The sequence below is a fragment of the Rhipicephalus sanguineus genome, chromosome 11 (genome assembly GCF_013339695.2).
Source record: "Rhipicephalus sanguineus isolate Rsan-2018 chromosome 11, BIME_Rsan_1.4, whole genome shotgun sequence".
In the NCBI taxonomy this organism is placed as follows: Eukaryota; Metazoa; Arthropoda; class Arachnida; order Ixodida; family Ixodidae; genus Rhipicephalus; species Rhipicephalus sanguineus.
This window is the reverse complement of record NC_051186.1, coordinates 78,781,951-78,793,916: the sequence shown is the minus strand read 5'-3', so window position 1 is coordinate 78,793,916 and position 11,966 is coordinate 78,781,951. Positions and strand designations below refer to the sequence as shown.

The 11,966-nt window shown below is 47.6% G+C and overlaps 1 protein-coding gene and 1 long non-coding RNA gene across 2 annotated transcripts in view; one reads left to right on the top strand and one right to left on the bottom strand.

The window, feature by feature from the left end:
* The first annotated feature begins 1,794 nt into the window (after positions 1-1,794).
* Positions 1,795-11,966, top strand: part of LOC119373447 (uncharacterized) — a 33,312-nt gene continuing 23,140 nt past the window's right edge. Inside the window, exon 1 of the mRNA XM_049420396.1 lies at positions 1,795-2,059. Coding sequence (XP_049276353.1) covers positions 1,964-2,059 — 96 coding nt within the window. The 5' untranslated portion in view covers positions 1,795-1,963. The remainder of the gene's footprint in view (positions 2,060-11,966) is intronic.
* On the bottom strand, positions 5,315-6,813 carry LOC119373449 (uncharacterized). The gene is made up of 3 exons (XR_007417949.1): positions 6,187-6,813; positions 6,017-6,125; positions 5,315-5,666 (listed from the first exon to the last, which is right to left on the bottom strand). It is a non-coding gene; the product is annotated as an uncharacterized LOC119373449 (long non-coding RNA).

Sequence of the window (11,966 nt, the reverse complement as noted above, 5' to 3'; positions counted from 1 at the left end):
TGACGGACCCCGTCTCATTATTGCTTTTTTTGTCCGCCAGGCTTTGCGCTCTGGCGCTGCAGTCGCACTGGAAAACTCGACTGTACGGTGCCTATAGCGTTAGAGAGCTCGTGTCGCAGAAATTCCGGTGTCGGTGTCGGCACCGTTGGTTGTGAGCGAAAAATCGTCCGTGAGCGAAAAATCGAGAAAGAAGCAAATAAAATAAAGAACAAAATCTTCGGTCCCATTGAGGATCGAACCCGGGCCGTTCGCGAGGCAAGCAGGTGTCCTACCACAAAGCCACGATGTTACTTGCAGCTGCTTCAGAAAAAAACACAACACAAATGTCATGTAGTCAAGGAGTCTCCTTAACGCATTTTGTTCGGCAGGTGTCACGACAAAAACGAGCCCACTCGGCGATTTGTAGGCGCACTGGCGAGACCATCAAAGTACGTCGAGAAAGGCCGGGATAGTGTAGCCATCGCCGCTAAAAACACATACGAACTTTCAAACAGCTCTAAAAATGGACAACTATGTCCATCTAGCGGAAAACATATCAAGCGAACGCTGGCTTTCTAGAGGAGGCGTTGATCAACAGCAAACCACTGAGGTCAGTGCAGCAAACGCTAGATAATGTGCTGCCATCTGTGAGGCATTGTGAGAAATATGCCTCGACTCTTTATGGCCTCCGAGATGGCGAGCGCGCGGCGTACATCTTGGAGGCCATGCGATTCTTGTTTTAGATCGAAAACCTCTACCATTTGCGCGCGCGCGCACATGTGTATCTGTGTGCGTGTGTGTGTAACAATACAGATTAATAAGTATGCACTTAGTGGTTGAAGTGCGCACTAGGGGCCGGATTTCGCTATCGCGTTCACCTCTTAAAGGCGAAGCTTAAATTTCGACGTCACAATAGAAATTCTGGCGGTGAATCTGTCCGAAATGTTTACAATGTCAAATAAAAATGCGTCTTGTAATGCAATGTATCACCTTGTACGTCTTTCCTCGCTCTGTTAGGTTCCTTTAGTAAGTTCGCGCGAGAAAAGTTGATCATGTTGAACCAACTAGCCGAATGTCAAGTTTCTCCGAAATAAAAATTTCACGCAGATAAGAAATTGACAGCAGATTGAACGAATACTTTCAATTGGTATTTACACATAAAAATAGCACTCTGCCTATTTGTGGCCTCTCTGTGACATCTTTCTCGGAGATGTTATGAGTGGAGCTTATTTGAGATTCTACTAATTCTAAATCCTAACTGTGTTTAAAAGACAGCCCTCCTAATTCGTTCTTGAAAAACTACATGGAATGGTTTGCGAAATACATCCGCGGCTTATATTCCAAATTATTGCTTGAAGCTCAAGTGTCTAATTGCTTCATTGTCACCAAAGGAGAACTACTTGATAATGGTGAACACTTCACTTTGTTCCACTTCAAAAACACATGCAATTTTCCTAGAGACTAAATATTATATTGCACAAGGGGTTAATATGGCGTGCCCTTTCATTAAATATTTTCTATGTGAGCCAACAGGAGTGTTACATAAGCAAAATATATACTTACTGCGATTACTTCATTGCTTTGTCCAGTAGTCATACACGACAAATACGAATGTCGAAACACCAAGAGAAACGCCGTGAGACTGCGAAAATCGCACGAAGCACTGCTTACTGAGCCTAACGGAAGCTTCCTCAGTTTCGTTACTTAGAATAGCGTGGCGACACTCGCACGTGCCATCCACAACGCTGACGAAACCAAAGCAGATAAGCCGAGTTGCTTCGGTTCCCGGAGAGTGGTCACATGTTATCACCTAACTCCCGGAAACCGGACCTCGCCCTCGCCATTGCCACACCACATATTTCCTCCACCTTCGTCGTGAGACAGTTATTGTAGCCGCCGTATAGACGAAAGGCTGTGCCCCGATCAACCCAGCAGTACAGCAGCTTTTCTGTAATTTTTGAGCACCGAAGTGAGGCTGGCTAACATGGCCAGGTGGAACGTGGGAGTATGCATAACACTAGCTGTTCTTGTCCCTGTCAATATGGCTGGTGTCCATCATGAGCCAATGGATGCATTTAGGGTAAGTTTTGCCTGTGGTTCGTCAAAAGACTTCGAGTGCCTACAATTGCTTTAGAAGGGGTGACACCCGCTAGCGCAAGTAACGAGGGATGCATAACAAATTATACAATAATGATTCTTCTGTGACCTACAAAGTTTTCGTCTTTCGGGCACACAACACTCCTGGCTAGCTTCCAACAATGCCACAAAAAGTTCGTAAGAGCCCAGAATGGTATCAAAGTACACGCGAAGGCATCCACACGAAGATGGATTAAAATGCGAAAGCTGTTGCCGGGGTTGGCGGACAAGTATTTTATATTTACTCAGAGGAGAGAAAGGCGTAGAAAAGACATGAAGGTGAACGAGAAGAAATCTCAGGTTGACTACAGTGCATTCGGGAAGGGGAAACCGGGTGCGTAAGAATGAAAGAGCAGAAAAGGGTCTGTAACCACACCACTATGTCATGCAAATAGGGCTGTCTAGAAGCAACTCACCAGCATAGCCACTGAACTCTCACAACGCGTCGCTTAGTCCGGTTTCCCTAAGAAACCTTGGCGATGCCTCCATAGCGGCTCACGTTGAAGTCCGTGTAGGCCAGTGCCCTAGAATATTGTTTTCTGTCAGATGGCGGTAGTCCAGCGGGCGAAGTGCGGCTGAAAAGGCTGCTCTATCGGTGTGAAAGCGGGCGGATTCGCAGAGAAAGTGCCCGATTGTTTCCACGCACCCGCAGAGTTCACACAATGGGCTATCAGCCATTGCAACAGTGAATGAATATGCATTCGAGAATGCCAATGCAAACCAGAGAGGGACCAGCAGCGTCGAAGCTAGTCGTGATGGGATGGATCTGATTCATTATTGCCGATCAGGGTCCAAGGTATGCAGGCGTGGACCTTGGTGAAGCTGTAGTGAAAGCGCTCATCATAACATTCCAGTGGCTACCAACTCACTGCGGCATTAAAAAAAAGCTATCAGGTGGACACAGTTACCCGACCCGCCCAGGATGGTGTAAGCAGTGTCGTCAGCAGGGTCGCTATTCCCCGGTCAAGATCTGAAGCAGCGAGAGGACTTCATGTGCCAGCACGTCATTTCATGATCGACCTGTGGGATTCACTCGCAGGGGACCTTCGGGTTCGCTATGATCTCCTTGCGGTGATTGAATTGTGATAGATTCCTTGATGCCGAGAAATATTTGGACAAAGGACGCGTACAATAAATACTTAAGCAAGGCGAGATGAATTTTTCTAGCTCAGAATAACTATGTTTATCGATAGCCATAATTGCCTATTTCACTCTTATTCTCTCTTCCAATGTGTATCGATGAACTACTAGGTCATGGAAGTAAAACATTCGATACAAAGGCATTGAAATAGTTTGTAAAGAAGTGCTGCTTGTAGTTGTTTGTCAAAAATATTGCTAGAAAAATGTTTCGAAACGTTGTCGCCTAACGCAACATTTTTCTGACACAGATACTTTTACGGACGAGTAATGCTGCACGCACGACGTCGTGCGCGCAAACCGGAAAAGGCTGTACGCACGACGCGGCGTAGTAACGCCATCTAGCGCCGCGGGTGGCGATGCGACTCTCAATGCGAGTGTCTGTAGTGCGCAATGGTCCCTAAAGCCCCTCCATCGCGTCTACTGCCGCTTTTTTAAGTACCGCCATCTATTGTTCGACGACGACGCCCACTTCCGGAGCTTCCGGGAGGAAGTTCTTGAGCCACTTCCTTCCGCTTTTTCCTGCCATCTTGTTTCTGCGCACGCATGTGCACACGCGAGAAAGCACATATTTGCTTCTCCGTTTCGCAAGTGTTGTTGTTTTGAGGTTCGTCGTAAACTGCCTGCCGCCGAGCGAGTTTTCGCTCGGTGTTTCTGCGTCGCGAGGGCATGGACGGGCATGGGGCAGGTGCATCAACCGGAAAAGCAGCAGAAACATCATGGCGGCACTTCGGCTTCCGCTAGGCGGGGAACCGGTGTAAAGAGAGAGGGGGCGAACGAGTTGGCGCTACTTAACCTAGCCTGCGGAAAACGCATGGAGGGGCTTTAATGGTCCCCCCTTCCGTGCGCGAAGGTAGGGTGGCTATCGAAGGTGTTCGACAGCTTCCTCGAGTGGCCTTCAAATAGCGCGGCGCGACCCGGCCATGGACGCGGCAAATTCTCGAAACCTAGCCCGTGACCAGCGTGCTCGTGACGGTGCGACTAGGAAGTTACTTGGATAAATTCAGCGCGACTTCGACGAAGACTGGAGACATAAAACACAGACGACCAGCGCTCGTCTCTGTTTTATGCGTCTCCTGTCTTTGTCCAAGTCGCGCTGAAATTATCCAAGTATGTACCAACTCGCCCTAATCAAAGTGCTATTGCGCAGGGGCGTAGCCAGAAATTTCTTTCGGAAAGGGGGGGGGGGGGTTCAACCATACTTTATGTATGCTCGTGCGTCCGTTTTTATGTGTGCGTGTATATATACACGTGCAAAATTGAAAAATTTAGGGGGGCGGGGTGTTTGAACCCTCCCCCTTGGCTACGGCCCTGCTATTGCGACTAGGAAGGCTGGAGTGTACTAGAATACTGTGGTATGGCCGTGGCCGTCGAGATACGTACAGTTCGGCGCGAATAGAATAGAAATTCGCAGCAAGGATTTCCTCGGGTATCCGCGCTTCGTTGAAACGAAAAGCGGGCGCATGCATAATACGTCTCTGAGCGATACGACCAAGCAGATAGCATTGCCCGCACCTCCGCACTCGATTCAACAGCGCACGCTAAGCTCTATACACGCGGCACTACGGCTTTTTTTTCCCGCACCTGACCTCGCATGTTTCCAGGCACCCCGTGTACGGCCAACACCACGTACGGCTGGAGCTAAGTTCTCACGGTACCTAGGCTGTGTGTATATATATCCAATTAAGTAAAGTCGAATGCACTTTACTTAACTGCCAAACCACACAGGTGTGTGATGTTTCAAAGATTAACTTCGAGGGAGGGGGATAACATTTGCAAGGAATGTCCTCCCCAGCCTGAGCGCGAGAGGCGTCAGGGCTGACCCTCCCATGATTTACGCCACTGCTGGCGGCTGCCCGTTATCCCGACACATGCCCTGGAAATTAACCAGACAAGGGCAGAGATGAAGCACCCTTTTTCAAGAGGCTTCGAATTAGGGCTACCATTATCGGCAGCCGAAATATCAAGCAAACAGACCAGCAACTACATCTATTAAGTGCTATCCGCAAGGTAATTTCTGCAGTTGAAATTGCATGGTAAAATAGTGTTAACGCCGATGTATTTATTGCAAACTAGGACTGCCTGTGCACCTTTGTATCATTCTGCCACGCGAACCAGTTGGACTTCCGAAATAATTTAAAAAGCTGAAATATTGCAGATATGAAGACGACCAGGATACTGTGGCATCTGTCGGTAAAAGTCCACAAAAGTCAGAGGGGGCAAATAATTTTATTGACCTTGGTTACTTTGGAGTTATCAAAAGTGCCCCAGGCACATGGAATTCATTTGGCAGGTGCTATTCTTAACAGGCTGATGGCAGAACTTAATCAGAGGCAGCTGTGAAACCCTTCGAAGTGCACCGAGTGCAGTACCACAGCTTCCTTGCAGTTTCCTTCGTGATCCCAGCACATGGCCTGAAATAAAGATGGCTGTGCTGTGAAAGTTATAGTAAACATACTATGCAAAAATGAATGAAGTGAATAAAATTTTGATTCAAAATGACAGCAAACAGCTGTGGCCACTGATGATGAACTTCAAGAAAAACAAGCTTTACAACTGTTTATCTTGAAATTGTTGGGGATAAGTGCATTTCATCACATTAATGTAGTGTTTCTTTCATTAACTATAGAAAGGGGGCCTTATTCAAAAAAAGAAATGAAAAGGGAAGAACCTATGTAATTGAGTGACTGAAATCCTTTTTAACACAGTTTAACATTTTCCATCGCAAAATTAGCAATGAAGTTCCCAGAAAACATGCCCTCACCAGTGGAACCACTCTAGGCATTGGTCGCAGCAAACCATACTAGTCTGTCCATCGTCGATCAGCTCGCAAAGGCTACAACTCCACAGCCCTTTCTCCTTCTTTACAGCAACTATGAACAAAAAAATCGATTTTCAAAACATGGAGGCATTGAAAATGTTACAATCATTTACCTGAGGAAGTTAAAAGAGCCCATGCATCAGGACTGAAGTATTTTTTTTTAGTTTAGGCAAGGATACTCTGCAGTCTAGCAGAGCACTGGGGAGGGCTTCTGGACGAACTTCCAGGTCATGCTCCTGTAAGATGTAGGCACCATCTAGCACCCTTGGGCACAGGCTGTCACCAATGAGGCCAGACAATATCACTGGGAAGAAAGTGTAATGAAAAAAAATCAAAGTTAACGCAAACACGGTGCCTAGAATAAATGCAAGCTTCAAATAGCAGAATGCACTCTTCCTTACATTGTGTTTGCGACTTCTCAGACAGCTGCTCAAATGGCACTGGTCTGCCATCATCTTGTTCTTTTGGTCGCTTTAACCTGCTTTGCAGCACCCGCTTGTTTGGACGGCCTCGGCTCTTGACTAGGGGGAGCTTTATCTCGCTTACTGGGCAGGATGCGGTGCCCTCTTGGTTCGCAGAAGTTCTAGTCTCACTTCCGCTGATTGAGGGTCCCGCAGAGCACTTTTGGTTCGCAGAGCTTCCGGTGTCACTTTCGCTCATCGAGGGTCCCGTGGTGACACTGGGCTGACTCTCATCGAGCAGCTTCTGCACTCCATCAATATGCAGCGGATCTCCAGAGCCTACACCTTGGAAAGTGGAATTTTCTGGCGCTTGCGCTTCGTCTTTTTCATGATTCCTCAGTGTCACCTCTTCCTGCCTTAGCCAGGCTGTGTTCACAGACTCTAAGAAACTGAGTCGTGCCGCAAAGACGTCTGGCTGGCAGTCAGCCAGATTGTCTGCAATAGCTTTCAGCGTCCTCATTGCGTAATTGAAACGTTGGTTTCTATTCAATTTTTGAAAGGAAGGCCCTGGCACTGCCAGAACTTGCACTTCCGCAGAGCTGCCCCTCGTGGACTCCAAGTCAACGTCAACTTCTTCATGGTTGTTCACTGCAGTGGTTCCAAGGAACTCTACCTGATATGATTTAAACCATCGCCTGCTGACAGCTTCCTCCAGACATGGCTTTATGTCAAATTTAGCACATACTGCAAGCATGTGCCGGCAAAGCAGCCTCATCCTTTTGTACGTGGTGCAGCTGCATGAATGTTTTTCAAATGAGACATCGTGCCAGACATCAATGGATGTAGAAAAAACGGCGTAGGTGTGCGCTGATAACTTTTTAACCTCTCGAGGTTCATCGCGCAGTTTCACCAGCTCATTGCTCAACAGCTTGCAGGCATACGGTGTGAGGACTTGGCGACACTGCTCCTGCACGCCTTCATGTCCTTCATAGCTATAAAAGTCACAGGTCTTCAGAAGGATGGTTTTGTGATGTGCTTCGTGTGACAAGCTTGTGGATAACTTTAAGAGGCCACGAAGAGCTTCATGAAGCTTTGAAGACGATGAAAGAACATTCTTTATCTTTGCGTTGTGCGATTCAACATGGTTGTTGGTATTGTTTCCTCCTGTGAATTCTTGATCACAAAGGTGCCGTACCCACATCTCGGTGATGTTTGCCCAGTTTTTTGTGAAATAGCTGGTGGATTCTGAAGTGGCAAACCTTTCGAATTCAGCTTTTGCTTCATCGTATTTCTGTAGTGAGGGAGCATGCAGCATTTCACTAAAGCTGGCTAACAAACGATTACGCTCATCAGGTGACTTTCCCAGCTGTGGCAGCTGCAGTTTGAAAGGCTTTCTTCACGTGAAATTCGCACAGTTGCACCGCTGGGGAACCTGGGAAGGCTGCTTTGACGGCGTTCACTTCAGTGAAGTCTTTGTCTATAACCACAACTTTTGTACTCGTTGCTGCAGGGTTTTCCTGCACAAATGTTTCTAAAAGACGTGTCACAACACACTGCTGCTCAGATGCCACAAATGCATAGGCGACCACATGACTCAAACCGCATCCATCTTTTACGACCATTACAAACAGTGGCATGCGCAGCTTGTTGGTCCGGTATGTTGCGTCGAGCAGGACAACTTCCGGGAAACACTTAAACGCCTGCTGCATGTGCGGAGTTTGGAAAAGCAGGATCTGTAGTTCCTTGTTCTCATCTGTTATGGGAAGCAGGGGCGTAGCCAAGGGGAGGGTTGGGGGGGTTCGAACCCCCCCCCCAAAATTTTTCAGTTTTGCTTGCGTATATAGGCACGCACACATACAAACGCACGCACGAACATACATAAAGTATGGTTGAACCCCCCCCCCCCCTCGAAAACAATTTCTGGCTACGCCCCTGATGGGAAGCACTGTCGCACCATACTTTGCTTTCAAGTAGTTCAGCTCTTGCAGCAACTGGATTGCCTCATCCTGGCCTCACCGCGCACACTTCAGGTTGTGTATATCCTTGGCGATTACTGCTTTCCCTGCACGAACATAGATTAAGAAGAAAAATAAGCGACAAATCTCGCAGAAAAAAATTCTTACCAGTTTCCTGTCGCAGCTTCTCCACGGTGAGGCTAGGTCGAACATCCAGGTCTATTAGGGGTCTAACGAAATTGACCTCCTACTCGTTCAGCTGGCGACACTCCGCGTACGCCTTATATGTTTCCGGGCTGACCTCGTGGTTGTGCTCCAAGTTGACAGCCGTGACCTCTAGTAGTTGGCTGGCGCGGCGCGCGGTTACGATAATTTTGGCCGGGCAGTCCTTCTTCATAGTCCTAGGAGAAGAGAAATCTTTTTCAGTTTCACAGTTCCCGCTCTGAGCGAGGCGCTTACCTTTGTTGCGAACGAATTCCAGTCCCCGTCTTTCTCACGACACCTCCGTGCTTGCAAACATATGTTATGTTCGCGAACTTTAACTTTGAGTCGAGCTTAGTTAGACCGACAGAAAGCCGAGAATTCACAACGTCCATAGTCTTGCTTGCCTTCGTGACAAAAAGACTGTTTGTAGCGACTTGAAAGTATCTGCATGCACGGTGAAACCCGACGAAGCTGTCGAACTTCGCACCAACATTCATGTCGACTTCGAGACTCGCACGCAACGCGCACGGAAGAGGGGACCGTTGCAAACTACAGACACTCGCCTAAGAGACCGCAGACGATAAGCGAAGGCCGCCAACTGGATCCGCACGCTAGCACCAGAGAACATCTACTACCGCTACTACCACTACGACCACAACATCGACAACACTACCACGTGAGCGCCTTGTCAACACGAGCCGGCGCTAGATGGCGTTACTGCGCCGCGTCGTGCGTACAGCCTTTTCGCAGCATTACTCTTTACGGATATTGCCCCCGGGTAAAATAAAGAAACTAACGTGTTTTAAATTTACCGTTTTAACTAAATCAAGCGCAACAAATTAACACACACACATAAGAAGAAACATGACAGATGAGGACGAGCGTTTTCTACCAACTGTTTATGTCACCCTGTACTCCTCCGACGTATAAAGTTATTTCACACAAATCTGCCACGCCCGCTTCTTCATGTAAAGCAGAAAAAACCACAAATCTAAAATTACGAAAACCTGGAATGACAAAAAAAAATTTGTTCACATTGCAACATCACGCTTCGTGTCACGGAGTTCAAAAAGTGACGCTGAACCCCCCAACAATTATACAGTAAAAGCTTGTTAATTGGGATTTCACGGGACCGGAAAAAATGTCCGAATTAACCGAATGCCGAATTACCGAATGAGCAGGAAAAACAACATTAAAATCAAGTTGGAGAAGCATACCTTTATTTGCTGAAGTATTTTGTAATGGTCGCCTGCATTTTCGTGCAGATTCCAGCTGACATTACAATTTTTCTTAACTCTTCCAAATGGCCAACAACACGCAAACTGTCGGAAGTGCTCAGGCAAACGTCCTCTAATATCAAAAGTGCCTCCGAGACTTCCCGTGAGGTGCGATGAGGTCGCGACATCACGAATAATTTCTTGATCGGGCAGGAGACCAACGTGGCGACCTGGTTCTATAAACGTTGGTGGCGACATAATCATCAATCGCGATGTAGTCCTGAAGGGTCATATCTGTGGGAAGGACAGCATCGAAGGTCGGGCAGTCATCGTCGGTGGACTCGGCTGACACCTCGTCGATGCCATCGTCAGCTACTGCCGCATGGTCGGGCCTCCCATGTAATCACGGTCACAACGGGGAAAGAAAGAGAACTCCGCAAGAAGAGACGGTGCCGACACAACACAAGGGAAAATGGCGTCGGAGGCGCAGTGGAGCTAGTGGAGCGAAGAAAGACGACGCCGACGCTCGGTGACGCTGCGATCGCCCCCACTAGTTGATGATGATGGCGATGTCACTCAGGTTTCGGTTTCGCTCCAGTGGTGCCAACGCTGCTTTACCACACTTTTGTGTAGCGGCAGCCGTCAGCATTTGTCCGAATTAAGCGGTGCGGAGCCCAATTCTGACGAATTAACGAAGGTTTCGTCCCATAGATTAACATGCACTTAAGAATTAATGAACTTAAGAATTAATCTGAATTCTCAAAATATTCTTTCCCTTGGGGCGTCTTCTCTTGGCTTCAGCAACGGGAACGTCTGCTCAGCCCTATGCGAATTTCTCGGTGAGACACGAAGAATTCCCTGTTAACTTATTCCTTAACAAAATTTGATACTCCAGAATTCCTTTCATTCATTCGGTAATTGTTTCTCATATTGTGGTATTATTCTCCTCCTTATTCCATATCGACTAGTCATTCTTAAAATTTCGTTTATTCCTGCGGCAATTGATTTATTCCTCATTCTTTAAAAAATATTATTAAATTAACCGCCGGTTTCATGGCCGATCCCCCGTAGTGGGTAAGAGCCAACAAACGGGCACAAGCAAGCAAGCAAGCAAACATGCACTTTGGCCGGAACCAATAAAGCCGTCCGAATTATCCGAATTTCCGAATTAACGGGTGTAAAATTAACGTGCTTTTACTGTATTATTAGAGTTCAAAAGGTCAAGCTTGGCACTGTGCAAGCGCATAGACGGTTCGCTGATGCAGATATGCGAGTGGCTGATGACAAATAATGCTTCCCATTCGAGCCGTGTTGTTAGAAGGCCTGTCTGGGATCCTGGTCACACAAAAACGTGCCCCGTATCCACACGCACTTTAGGATTTCTTTCATTGCATCGTGATTAACCGCCTGTGAAATAAATACATTGCACAGATGAAGAATTCGGTACACAACACGTAGTTCAGTGTACGTATGCAGTGCCCTGGCATTCTGCGCGCTGAGCCAACTGTAACCACCGATGCATGCTTTGTGCGAGATTCATTCGACGTCGAAAACCCTGGAAACACTCTGCCGCTATTCATTAGTTTTCAGATTATATTAAGAACCTCCATCTGACCTGCTCTGAACACAGACGCATTATCCAGTACCGCAATTTCTGTAGCATGGCGAATAGAAAATCCACCGCCCGAAAAATATCGAGAACGTGTATAGACTGCTTAACAGTAGTTACAGACATAAGTGCGCTATCCAGATTTGCAAAGAGAAGAGTAGCCAAACAGAGGAGAGAGAGAGAGAGAAAACTTTTATTAGAAGTATTGAGAACTGTCGGGTGGGACCCTCAGTCCAGAGCTCCAACAGCCGCTGCCGCGTCTCGTGCCCGACGGACCAACGCCCGCTGGCCGCTCGGGCTTCCGTCACGCAGCATGGCCTCCCAGTCTTGCAGGGTTGGAATAGGAGAGGAGATGGGAGAGCGCCTGGCTGGTGGACGCTGACATTCCAGCGTTACGTGAAATAACGTCGGTACCGCACCGCAGCCAGGGCATTTGTCAGGGTAGGAAGTTGGATGGAGGATGTGGAGGAAGTGTAGGTTGGGGAAAGTGTTGGCCTGCAGTTGCCG